General features: G+C 45.3%; 1 protein-coding gene across 3 annotated transcripts; it reads right to left on the bottom strand.

The window, feature by feature from the left end:
• Positions 1–194: 194 nt before the first annotated feature.
• Positions 195–13,837, bottom strand: naif1 (nuclear apoptosis inducing factor 1). Of its 3 annotated transcripts, none has more exons than XM_085926055.1 (5): positions 12,079–13,837; positions 10,926–11,992; positions 5,770–9,984; positions 3,069–3,119; positions 195–764 (listed from the first exon to the last, which is right to left on the bottom strand). In XM_085926055.1, exons 3-5 carry the CDS (start codon positions 6,209–6,211, stop codon positions 205–207), a joined length of 1,053 nt encoding a protein of 350 aa, XP_085782181.1. In that variant the 5' UTR covers positions 6,212–9,984; positions 10,926–11,992; positions 12,079–13,837; the 3' UTR covers positions 195–204. The 3 variants fall into 3 exon arrangements, with proteins under 3 accessions (XP_085782181.1, XP_085782182.1, XP_085782180.1); XM_085926056.1 differs by having other exon boundaries at positions 5,770–8,440; positions 9,812–11,992; XM_085926054.1 differs by having other exon boundaries at positions 5,770–11,992.

The raw sequence follows: 13,837 nt of genomic DNA on the forward strand, positions 1-13,837 counted from the left end.
CAACTCAGAGTTCAGGGATAGACTCAGAGTATGTTGAACCTGCTTTTTGGAATAGCCCTCTGATGTTAATGCAAAGCTAAAATCATACATTTGCGCTTCCAAAGGCAACTTATAAAATGTTTTCAAGGCTCGTGTAAGTCTCTGTGTAGGGATTTCTCAGGAGAATGTGAAGTCAGTTTTGTGGTGCCAACCAAATTAAGGATTCTATTGTGTTTCCTCTGTGTGCTGGGGAGCAGGTGGTGGTGTCGCTGGCTTGCTCTGTTCCTCTATGAATGCTCCATCAGGTGTCACTCCTGCTGCTGCGCTGTGCAAGTTTGTGACCTCAGTCCCACTCAGTAGGAATTTGCGGAGGTCCTTTAAAGCTGGCCTGAGCATTTGCACCAGTGCCAGCAGTGCAGCTTGAGTTCCTTCCAAGGCCTGGGCTTGGCGCTCCTGTGCAAATGCCTGGGCCTCCTGAGAGTGACGCATCATCTGTAGCAACTGGTTCTGACCCTCCAGGTGCTGGGCAATCTGTCGGATATGGACATTGGTGACTCTCTGCTCCTGTAGAAGACGAGCTGAATTGAGGGCAATGCGGCTCTTCAACTCTTGGGGTTTAGCATGAGCCTGAGCCTGAGGTGGCGGTGGCGAGGAAGCTGAGGATGATGCCAACACCTCCACTGGACCCTCAACCGTTGCAACCACAGCAGGGGTTGAATCGGTTACGGTTGTGGTGCAGTACTCCACTACGCCTCCATCTTCTAATGCATGGTAAGCTGTTTCAGCTGGAAAACAAAGCAAATAAAGATGATCTTTTTCTCATCTTAGTTAGGGGAGGTGTTTTTTTTCCCACTTAAAAGTAGTAGAGTAGCAAAATGTGGAAACAATACCACATTTAAAAGTGTTTTTCCATTTGGTGATCTTTAATTCTATAATAATTGAACCTCACTCCAAATGTTTGAGCAACTGCACAACTTCCAAAAAAGATTTCTATTGATTTCTTCATACGGCAAATGTTTTGTTAGAGGTCTCGTGGATGTTTGCATATATGTACAAGGAACCTACGGTTAGCACAATAAGCCCACATTTACTGTAATTTTTGGACTATAAATCGCTCCGGAGTACAAGTCGCACCCGCCATAAAATGCACAATATAAGTCGCACCGGAGTATAAGTCGCACTTTTGGGGCAATTTATTTGTCAAAATCCAACACCAAAAACAGACATGAACCAGCAACAACAGGCTAAACGATACGGTATGCTAATGTGACATATACACAAACGAGGAGCTGAGAACGTGCCTGACGTAACATTCAGAGTTATTCAAGTAAGTATTACATAAATAACACGATCAAACCATCGATGTCACTCCAATTCATTAAATCTATCGATCGTGCTTTATGTAAACAATGCCGTGCGCCGCGTATGCGCGGCGCGTATGCTGACGTCGGACCCGTTGTAAGTTGCATTTCTAATTATTCCACAAACCCATATAATGATATATAAAGTATATTTCAAATAACTATCATATTAAAACAACATTTTCAAACCATCTGTGTCACTCCAAATCATTAAATCCATCGATCAAATTCCTCGTTCTTTATGTAAACAACGCCGCGCGTGCGCTGCAGAGATCTAGTATATAACTATATTGTAGCATTAACAAAGTACCAGGAAAGACGTGGGTTTGGTAAACGGCTCTTTATTTAACAAAACAAGAGTTCAACGAGCCAACAACGACTGAACTTCCAGCCACGGAGGTGGAAGAGAGATCCATAAATAGGACCGGCGTGGGTAAAAGCCATGTCCGAGCCCCATCCACCGTCCCCGGACAGCCACCTGGCCGAGCGCCGGCCCCCGACTTCCATCCACGGAGGTGGAAGAGAGCTCCATAAATAGGACCGGGCGTGCGTAAAAGCCATGTCCGGGCACCATCCACCATCCCCGGACAGCCACCCGGCCAAACGCCGGCCCCCGATTTCGGATCCACGGAGGTGAAAGAGAGCTCCCGTCGAGAAGTACCGGGCGTGAGTAAAAGCCATAATAGCCTTCTGTGTCACTCCAAATCATTAAATCCTTCAAACTCTTCGTCCTTCGTGTCACTTACAAACAAAGCCGCTAATGATGCCGGTAGTACGTGGGGCCCTTCATCATCTTCGTCATCCCGTGATCGAATCCTTTGGCCTTGATGTAAACAACCGCGCGGCACGTTGTGACGTCACTTGGAGTTCAAATGACAGTAATCCCTTGCAACATCGCGGTTCGTTTTTCGCGGTTTCACTACATTGCGGATTTTTGAATTTTGAAAATTTGTGAAAAAAAAATCACATAACCCCCCCACCCAAACTATGACAAAAACCGCGACTTATAGTCCGAAAATTACGGTAACACCTTTTATAAAGTTGCTGATCTTACGGTGTATTAGTTGATTTTCAGTCTAATGGTGGTTCTCTCCAAAACATGCCAGCGTAATTTTGTTGTGCAAGTCATCTTATGCACAATAATCTGTTCAATTGTTAATGTCATGTCAGACAAATGTGAAATGAATCTGTAATAAGTGTGTTTATGTACTTGCCGAAATAAACCATTCAAATCAAAATCAAGGTATTCAGTACAGTAATATATGGAAGCTACTCTGTGGGTGAATAAAAATTGCTACAATTTGCTTGGCAGAAACAGTATAGATCAGGATGGTTTTGTTTGGTTTTCATGCTAATCTTGCTGGTGTCACTAGTCAGGGGCAGCAAAACTAATACAAAACAGCCAAGATTTGAACAGCCAAACCTCGGCTTGCTGAGCCAAATCCACAGAGCGAAGACACACATGTTATTGTTACCCTACTGGTTGTTGGTAAAACCAGCAAGACCAGCTTGGAAACAACAAACATTCTGCTAGTTTACGCGGTTTTTTGTTTGCTTGTTTTAAGCAGACTAATTATTTTTTGTATGCTGTTTCTGTGATTTGCTTGGGGACAATTTAAAATTAGCCTATGGCTACAAATGAGTCCCATGTACATATAAAAATATAAATATACAATAATATAAAAAAATACAGGGGCATACATATAACAGAAGCAAAAATACACTTACCATTCAGTGTTTTTGCTTCATGACAAACAGTTACAGAAACTGCTGGAAGAGCTAAAATAGAAAGAGGAGAGTAAAGAAATTATCACAATAAAGTGACAACTCCTTGAAAAATGAAATAAAATAAAAACGTGAAAACACAGAATAAAAGTAACATCCATTCGTCCAGATTCCCTTAGGCTACAAAGATACGATGATTTCATTAACAACTAACCATCTAAAGATGGTAACTGTATAAATACAGTATCAATGTCATCATAAATCACAACACAGACCCGCGGGCGCGCGCACACGCACACACACACACACACACACACACACAAAATATTTTGGCGTGATGGAACATGCATTTTGACTCTCCTCTCATGGGTAAAAGTGGCTATTGCCACGAAGACAAGTCTGAGTTGGCCTTTCGTAAATTAATGTGGAAGAATGTAATCGAATAAAAAATTACTTTATAATTAATGTGATATTGACTTTTTTATTTATTTGTTTTCTCTACTGCAATTATGTTACAAGTTTGTATCAGTGATTTGTCAAATTACTCAATGCATGGGAGACTAAAAATGTTTTTATGGATGTTTACAAAATGCTCCGGGCTAACGTTTGTATGCCAAACTCTGTTCAAGATTCAAGAGTTTTTATTCGCCATGTTTGAGCGTGCCAAACAAGGAATTTTACTCTGGTACATCACAATCTCTGTTCAACATTTAGGTGACTAACAACACTCAGGACATGTGAAAAATGACAAATATTCTCAAACATCCCCTGATCTTAAACTCCCAGGAGGGCAAGGAAAAACTCAGAACTCCAACTAGGGAGAAAAATGAGAAACCTTGAGAGGAGACCACAGATGGGAGAGTCCCTCTTCCAGGATGACCAGGCTGCAATGGATGCAGAGTGGACACATAGTACACATAATATACACAATTCAAAAATAAAGCATCGAGAGCAGGATGTTATCGCACAGCAATGACTCTGAGACTCTAAGAGTGGTGTGAGTTCATCAGGGCAACAGCCTGGGGGAAGAAGCTGTCTCTGTGCCTGCTGGTTTTGGCGTACAGGGCTCTATAACGCTGTCCGGAGGGGAGTAGTTCGAACAGACTGTAACCTGGGTGAGAAGGGTCTGTAGAGATGTTGCTTGCACGTTTCCTGGTCCTGGACAGGTACAAGTCTTGGATAGATGGGAGGTTGATTCCAATGATCTTTTCTGCAGTCACGATTATCCGTTGCAGTCTGTGCTTGTCTTGTTTGGAGGCCGATCCAAACCAGACAGTGATGGAGGTGCAGAGGACAGACTGGATGATGGCAGTGTAGAAGGTCTTCAGGAGCTCCCGCGGCAGGTTGAACTTCTTGAGCTGTCTCAGGAAGTACAGCCTCTGCTGGGCCTTCTTCCGGACAAAGTCTATGTGGCCGGTCTATTTCAGGTCCCGAGAGATTGTGGTTCCCAGGAACTTGAAGGTGTCTGAGGAGAGTATCGTATTACTGTGGATATGAGGGGTGAAAGTGGTGAAGGGTCTCGCCTGAAGTCCACTGTCATCTTCACGGTCTTGAGCAGGTTCAGCTCCAGGTGATTTTGGCTGCACCAGTGGACCAGCCACTCCACCTGTCTGTACACAGTCTCATCACCGTCCCGGATCAGTCCGATGAGAGTGGTGTCGTCTCCATACTTCAGGAGCTTCACACGAGAGTCACTTGAGGAGAAATCGTTGGTGTAGAGAGAGAAGAGCAGTGGGGAGAGGACGCACCCCTGAGGGACGGCAGTATCGGTGGTCCGGGTGTCAGATGTGATGCTCCCCAGCCTCACACGCTATCTCCTGTTGGTCAGGAAGCTGGTGATCCACTGATAGGTGGAGGCAGGCACCGCGTGCTGGATGAGCTTCTGTTGGAGGATGTCAGGAGCAATGGTGTTGAACGCCGAGCTCAAATTCACAAACGGGATCCTGGCGTACGTTCCTGGGGTGTCCAGGTGGTGCAGGATGTAGTGCAGTCCCATGTTGACCGCATCATCCACCGACCTGTTTGCCCAGTAGGCAAACTGGAGGGGTCAAGCAGGGGGCCCGTGACATCCTTAGGTGGTTCAGCACCAACCTCTCGAAAGATTTCATGACCACAGATGTCAGAGCGACAGGTCTGTAGTCATTCAATCCTGTGATGGCGGGCTTCTTGGCCACTGGAACGCTGGTGGAGCTCTTGAAGCACGAGGGCACCTCACACAGCTCCAGGGAGCGGTTGAAGATCCATACAAAGGTGGGTGCCAGATGCTCAGCACAGACTGTCAAGCAGGAAGCCATCTGGGTCAGGTGTTAAGGTTGTTAACTTTACTTTGCTCTTCAAAAAAGTTCGATGTTGACGTACTTAGATGATGATCATTCGTGTATTGTGTAATCTAAAGGTAAACAGCTGTCCAAATAACACGTGAGCAAAAACTTATGATACAATTTATGGAGAGTCTTAAATGGTAAGCTACGAGAAAGTGACAAATGCATTACATAAATCCTATTTTTGTGTAAAACTGGGACTTTGGCACAGTAGGCCTACTAAAGTATTGTTATTTTTATTTGCTCACCATCATTAAGTCATGATATAATTCAGTCCCCCCCCCAAAAAAAAACCACAGCACATCTACTCATCTACACCTATAATAGCGTTCAGAAAATAAGGCTGCAACGACCCTTGGGTATGCAAACATTTGCCAACTTACTCTCTGTGAGTGTGACGGTGGTGGAGTTTGCCGTGACAGGCAAAGTGATCTCAGCATCCGAGTCTCCTGCAGGTAAACTGATGATGGTGGCTTCTCCCAGGAGGTTACAGATCCTCTGCTGCATGGCAGTGAGAAGGACGGGAACGGGAGTGCAGTCGGTGGACGTGCCTTCTATCGCAGCCCGCGCCTGGGCCACTTTTCTTCGAACCTCCGTCTTCATATCGGACCACTTTTTCTTGACCTCAGGCAACTCTCGCGGACATGTTGTGACAGCGTTCACCTTTCTGAGGATCTCCAACCATGCGTTGTTCTTTGCCATGTGGGAGACTCCAGCATTGAAGTGGTTAACCAATGTGTGCTTTTGTTTCTCTATTTCTTCCACAATAATTTCAACCTCTCTCTCCGAGAAATTCATTTTTCTCTTTTTTGCGACCGAGACCATAATTGCATAAAGTTCGAGTTTTGGACAAGTAGTTTGCGTACTGTACGCAAAAATAGTACTCAATTGATATGCGCAACGTAATGGCTTCCAGAATCGGCTTCTTCTTCCTACTAACGAGCGTACGTTAGCTAGCCCATGAATCCCGCCCCCTCACGATTCCATTGGTTGGATGTGTTGCAGTTATTCAATATGGACCATTATTATTGGCTGCGTAAAATGCCAGTTATTTAACAAGCCAAACAAACTATGTAATTCAAAGCCAAAAGAGACAAACACCAACCTTAGCTAGTTTATATACTCGTTCTTGTTTGGGGTTTTACGGTATATGACAACAAAACAGTAATTGCATACCAAGGATTTGGATTAGACAGACTGCATGCACAGAACTAAATCAGTAGTTCTGATGTCTAACATCATGAATCAATCACCAATGTGCAATTGCACATTTGTTAAAATAAAAGTAAATCTTTTATGGGATACAACTAAACAACAACATACACAGCTAAGAAACTGTTTTTTCAGTTAATATCTAATGCACATATTACATTTTACAAAACATCTCATACCACACCACCAAAGAAATGGGCCCCAGCTTTTTCACAATTAGACATGTAGTGGGCAAACTGTTGAGCGTGAAGGTAAAGTTTGCAATGATTGAGAAAATAAATAAATAACACAGTATGTTAAACGTCAGTAGAATACTGTATTATACTGTACAGAAGGGGGGGGGGGCTTGTGGAGGATATGGAGGTCTGGCAAAGTAGACCTTCAAAGCTTGATGGTCATTTATTTGACTCCAGTTAACAAAGAAAGTTAAAAAGAAGGAATTTTAAAGCTCTCGACTTCATGTAAATCACAGGTGTCAAACTCAAGGCTCGGGGCCAGTTATGGCCCGCCACATCATTTCATGTGGCCCGCAAAGACAAATTGGGAATGAACTACATGTGTCAATACTAAAATTAGAAATTGTATTCACTTTGAAAAAAATTTGAAATTGATATCAATTTGTATTACTATTCATCTTTTTATTTTATTTTTTACTAGTTTTTACTAGTCTATGATTTCAAAACTTGTCAAAGTCTGCTTTATTGTCAATTTCTTCACGTTAAGACACTTTGGTGTGTAGCCTATACTGTATATAAGGTGTTGACGGTCAAAATGACCCTCCGAAGGAAGCTATGACTATGATGTGGCCCCCGACACAAATGAGTTTGACACCCCTGATGTAAGTGATATAAAGGTGGTGTTTGAGGTGCAGACAGTTGCAGTTGCTACAAACAATGGAGCAGAAGTGACCGTTTCCATCGATCACCTCTCTTGCTTTACTTGATTGTATACTATTACCCAAAAAACCCAACATCAAACCATGAGCATGTCATGCAAGCAATGTAATGTAGCTGCTTTTTGCGTGCCTCCGAGCATGAGTGTTAGTGAGTTGGGAGCATTTCTTTGGGGTTTAAATGTTGTCATTGTACATTTTTTAGTAATATTGGTAAACAACTTTTGTTTTCTCTCCTTTGTTTCTGAATATTATTGTTCTGTTGGTGAATGCTTTTAGTAGATGTTGTGTGTAACGTTTGATTGGCTTGTGTATTAAATGTGCTACAGTATATAAATAAAGCTACTTTGCCTTACATACTCCATTTTTAAGTGTTACATTTGTTTTTTAAAATGAACAGATCGGCCACGGTATTCTTAGATGAGGTTAAAAAAAAAAGTCATGTAGATGTAAAAATTGTTTGAGGATAATCCTCCAGGTACTCCACTTTCCTCCCACATTCCAAAATCACGAATGGTGGGCAGATTGACCGCTCCAATGTCTTTATGTGTGAGTGCAAATAGTTGTTCGTCTACTTAAATGAGCCCGAAAATCCCAGAGAAAACCCACGCAAGAATGGGGAGAACATGCAAACTCCACACAAGAAGGACCGGAGGCGGAATCGAACCCGCACCCTCCAAACTGTGAGGCGGACATGCTAACCAGTGCCCCAGCGAACCACCACGCAGGATGATAAGTTTGCATAAAAGGACAGATCGAGTCGAAGTCAGTCAAAGCCAAAGAACAATCACGGTGGAGCTCGAAAACTGGCAGAAAAGCACACTTTAGGAGCGATGTGAGAAACCCGTTTCTTTATTTCCGTGCCGAGTCACAAGTAAAAAGCGGAAATGACGTCTATTTGCGCCGTGACATCGATGTGGGTCGCAGGTTCAATGAGTAAACGTAACTCTCTGTTGAGACATGTAAACAGGTTATTTCAATCATTTCAGAAACCCAAATTCTGATTTTAACCCAAATATCGACTACATGTAAATGTAGTCTATGACAATCAATGTTAAACAGATACGTCAAAAATCCTTGCAACTCAAATCAGATACACATGCGCAGCAGTGTTTAACCTGAAGATGACGCCAAAATGACCCACATGCATTTTCTATGGAATCCAATGGGAAACTTTGTTCCTCATCAACTGTGGTTGTCAGGAGTAAATCTACCGTGGACCACAAAATCTGTATGAGAAGTGGCACTCCTTACGAAGATATTTTACATAGCATAAGCTGATACATGTAAATATTCTCTCATATAAAGGGAAATGTGCTTTTAGCAGTTTGCAAACATATTTTTTAAGGTTGTGTGAAACATATAATCATATCAATATAATATCTAGTATTGGAGTGCTCATGTGGATTGGTAGGGGGTGAGGAATATGCAGGCACACTGCATGAACTTGTTTTCTTCTAAGAGTTGTGGAACAGGGAGGCCCAGGAAGGGAGTACCAGACGAAAAGAGTACAGGACGGTACGGGACGAGGGGAGTACCGGACGATAACACCTCAAGGTCGGTGAGGAACGAGAACAAAGAACAACACCACGTCCAGGTGGTTGGGCTTCGAGAGGAAAAAACCCAACCCCCTGACCAGAGTGATGACACCTCAACGGGGAGGAGATGGCCATCGACCAATCTTCACACAATGTTTTGCATGTTTTAATATTCATATTGTGTTTCTTTAAAACTGGGCAACCCGGTAGAATGTGTCGTCTTTCGGTGGTCACAAAAACGCACGAGTTTTAGTGTGAGGGACCCGGGACCCAGGCCTGTATTAGTGCGCTTTGTTAGGAATAAACAATTGGTAAATTTGGTCTGATTGATCTGCTGGTCTTCTCTTTGACAGAACGAACTCGCAAAATTGTTAGGTGCGCCAGTGTGTGGATTGGGACATAGCAACTTGTGTTAAGTATTGATCGCAATTTGGAGTCAGATCAATAGCTAAAAATCCGTATCCTAACAATTTCTTGGTGACCCCGACGTGATGTCAAGAGAAGGGTAATTGGCAACTCGTGGTCTGTATCCAGGACACCGGACAGCGTCTGGGACGCTGTCTCTCGGTCGGCGAACCGTTTGGAATAAAGTGCACAACGTTAAGCTGGTACAATGTCTCCTCAACCCTGAGCGCTCATCACTGATAAGGTAAGCAGAATACCTGTTACTATAAGTCGAAATTCTGCAAATTGAAAGAGGAAATTTAAGAGGAGACTGTTGTTCAGATCAAATAAAGTGTGCAAGAAGTTAAGATACATACGGTGAATAAGTTTGGAACTTACGTGTGTGACGTGTACGGTAAAGTCAGGGACTTGCGCGTATTACGGATAGGTCCGGGACCTAGCTTCGTCGTGGTGGACAAGGGTACGTTGCCGAGCATATTCAAATAGCCAGGTTATTTGAGATCCTGGGAGAAGTGAGGCCTCCCAAAAACATCCGGTGGTAACAGTTCCTCCTGTGAGAGATCAGACCGCAAAAATATCCAAAATCAATCAAATTGGTGTGTGTGTGTGTGTGTGTGTGTGTGTGTGTGTGTGTGCGTGTGCGTGCGTGTGTGATGAGAGTAGTGCGTGTGCTGAGAGGAATGAATGGAGTGAGATAGTGTGTGTGATGAGAGGTGTGTGTGCGCTGAGAGGAATGAATGGAGTGAGATTGAAAGAATGTATGCAATGTGGTAGCGCAAATTGTGAGTGGCATTGACAGAAAGAAAGTGGCAAAGGAGCGTGTGAGACACCGAAAAGTCTTCGCGAAATTGGAAGCTGACAAATTGTTTCAGGGTTTTTCAAAAACTTGGGACATGGAACGTCTCTCACGGCAATTGCAGCAAAAAGAGGGTCAGGTGCTGAAAAGAAAGCTCTCCTTAGAAGACGAGCAGAAAGGGGCCGGCTGGCGTGAGCGCAAGGTGCTCAAGAAGCACATTAGGGAGAGAGAGGAAGAGCGACGCTCTTTGCACAATATGGCAACAGCTTTGTTTGCCACTCAGAAGAAACTGCCCGTAGAAAGTGTTGTTAATGTGAGAAAAGCAGAGGAGGTAGAGAAAGCTGGCATAGACTTAGTGCCGAGAACGAGGAGCTAAAGAAGAAAGTTGATCAAGTTGATGAGCAGCGTAGACAGGAAGCGCAGATGTTAAAATGGGTAACGGAGAAAGTGAGACAAGACGTGAAGAGCAAGTGGAGACAGCAAGAGCGTTCACAGCGAGACTGGGGAGGGAGGTGCCCTTGCCACAAGTAGCAGTAGCAGTAGTAGTTTAAAAGCATTAAAATGACTTTCCCACAACCCACCGATCTGGCCCCCACTATGTTTCCTTATGATGTGAAAATGTCACCTGCCCAACATTATGTAACATGTGTGGAGAGTTGGATTGAAACCACAGGTCGCCATCCGACTCTCACGCACAAGGCAGAGGTGCTCTTCCGGACGGCGCTGGTGGATGGACTTCCGCCAGATGTGAAGAAGCAGCTAATGTCATACGCTGACATTCTGGTTTGTGCCGAGGAACGATTTAAACGTCATCTTTTGCATCACTGCAGAATGTTCACTGAGTCACAAGCTAAAGTTGATAACGAGACAGACGCATTATCCAAACAGTTGTTGAAATTACAGTTGGCAAAATGCATGGTGAAGCTAAACAGTCTAAATCACAGAAAAAGGAAATGCAAATGTCACAGGCTCCTCAGGTGGTGGGGCGCGGAAGGGGCCAGTTCCGGGGCGGATACAGAGGCCGGGGAGGGAATGCACCTGCTTACCCGGGCAGGGCAACATACAAACCCCATTTACCAGCTCAGTGGCCTAGTAGTAGAGTGTCCGCCCTGAGACTGGAAGGTTGTGGGTTCAAACCCCGGCCGGGTCATACCAAAGACTATAAAAATGGAACCCATTGCCTCCCTGCTTGGCACTCAGCATTAAGGGTTGGAATTGGGGGGTTAGATCACCAAAAATGATTCCCGAGCGCGGCGCCGCTGCTGCTCACTGCTCCCCTCTCCCCCAGGGGATGGATCAAAATCACATGGGGATGGGTTAAATGCAGAGGACAGAGCCCTTTGAGACTGCTTGTGATTTAGGACTATATAAACTTGACTTGATTGATTGATTGATTCGCCCAACGCATGCTTCGTCTGCGGCGAAACGATCACTGGGCAAGAGAATGCCCGCAGTATCGACGGCGCGGAGCCGCCCGCCCAGCCGGAGGCCCGCCACATCAACCCGAGGCGCCGATGCAACAAGCAGGAACAGCTCCGTCTGCTGAACGGCCCTGGCAACAGCCACAAACACACAGAGGTCAGTACTACCAACATGATGATCTCTGGTGTGGACAATTTGAATAGGGCTGCCCGGGGAGCCAGAGAAGCAGTGGCCCAGCGGAGTCAATGCTTCATGTGACAGTGGAGGGAAAACCTGTGCAGATGCTGGTGGACACAGGAGGAACTTATTCATCCATAAACACTGCCCTTCCTGTATCCTCACTGTCAAAGAAAACAACAACTTTAGTCGGCTTCTCGGGAAAACCACAAATTCTGCATTTTACCAAACCACTTGAAACTGTGATTACCCGAACGGGGTGTAGACTGTGGCACAAATACATCCATTCCACAGACACCCCGATCAATTTGATGGGAAGGACTTGTCAGCCGTTGAAGCCAGAATTCTGTGTGGGCCAGAGGGAGTGATTATTCAATTTCCAGATGGCGTCACCATCCAGTGCTCACAACAAATACAACAACATGGTCAGTGGCTGATGGCGTCCCTACCGACGGAAGCAGAAACTGCAACCATCTACTGGGCCAGGCTGGAGCCAGAGACCCCTGCTGGTGGTGGTGTGTTCTCGACCTACCTACCGCGGAAACCTTGGATCTGCTCACTGGCGCCATACCACCCACCTGTTGATCCTTTGCATTGCACTCTATATTATGACCGAAAAAGTGATGATGTATATCCGGATTTGTTTGAAGAAATTGAAGGGCACATGTGGGATTTAACTTCATCACGCATTTTGATTGGTAAAGAGGGAGTTGCAGCGGCAACTGAACTGACATATGAACAAATGCAGTGGTTCAAAATGACAGAGAAAGGGGTGCCACACATTTCGCTGGCTATTGCCCCAGGACACGAGGCCAGACAATTGGGCTCAATGGTCAAGCAGTTGTTGCAACAGACCGATTGGCGGAAAACTCACATTCCTAATTTGTACTGGTCTGAGTCTCAGAATGCACACCAAATTAAACAACCCATGGCAACCCAGGCCAGCCCGCTCTTCCGGAAGGAAGGCTAATGGCGGAGGTCCTGTCACAGGCACACACAACTTCCCATGTGGGTCCCCATGCCATGATGATCCATCTTCGAAGTTGGTGGCATCCCAGACTCTCTGACATGGTCTGGAAATTCGTTGCGGATTGTGAGTCCTGCCAGACATTCAATGCACGTCCTACGTTGAAGCCTAAACCCGGCCTGTTTCAGCCGACCCCGTGGCCGGGAGTAGAGGTGATCATAGATTTCACCGACATGTATACAAGAGTGAATGGGAAACGCATTTTGCTTGTGTTGGTTGACGCTTACTCAGGCTGGCCTGAAGCATATCCGTGCTTGAAAGAAGATTCTGCTGCTGTGATCAAGGCTTTGATCACCCATTGCATCCCCACACATGGTTTTCCGGCCCTGATCCGCTCTGACAATGGTACACACTTTAACAACAAAGCCTTGGCCAAGGTGGAATCAATTTTGGGTTTGAAGCATCGATTTGGCTGTGTCTACCATCCTCAGAGCCAGGGCAAAGTTGAACGAATGAACCGGACGTTGAAGGAAAAACTGACCAAAATTATTGCTCAAATGGAAAATGAATTGGCTCCAAGCGATTCCGCTTGCCTTGTTGTCTGTGCGGCAATCTGTTAACAGGCACACTGGATTTGCACCGTTTGAATTGATGACAGGTCGTCTAATGCCGGGACCAGCAATGACGCTCGTCCCACCGGAGGATGTTACGGTACCAAATTTGTCTCATACAGCATACTGGTCTTATTTGTCTGCTTTGGTGTCCAGTGTTTCTGCACAGATTGGAGAGAAATCCGCTGCGGCGGAGGAAGGCGTGTCGGTGGAGAAACAGCTCACATGTACACGTGTACGTCCAAGTCATCTCCAGAAAGTGGACGGAGCCCAGGTGGAAGGGCCCCTTTCGTGTCTTGGCCAGGACCTCTCACACGGCCCAGCTCGACTTCAAAGGACGCCGGTGGTATCACTACTCACACGTCCGGCACCAGAGTTTGTTCCGTCAGGATGAAGGTATTCCTGTTTGGCCGTGTCTCGGACCCGGCCAA

Source organism: Syngnathus leptorhynchus, chromosome 12 (genome assembly GCF_054491065.1).
Source record: "Syngnathus leptorhynchus isolate UIUO chromosome 12, UIUO_Slep, whole genome shotgun sequence".
In the NCBI taxonomy this organism is placed as follows: Eukaryota; Metazoa; Chordata; class Actinopteri; order Syngnathiformes; family Syngnathidae; genus Syngnathus; species Syngnathus leptorhynchus.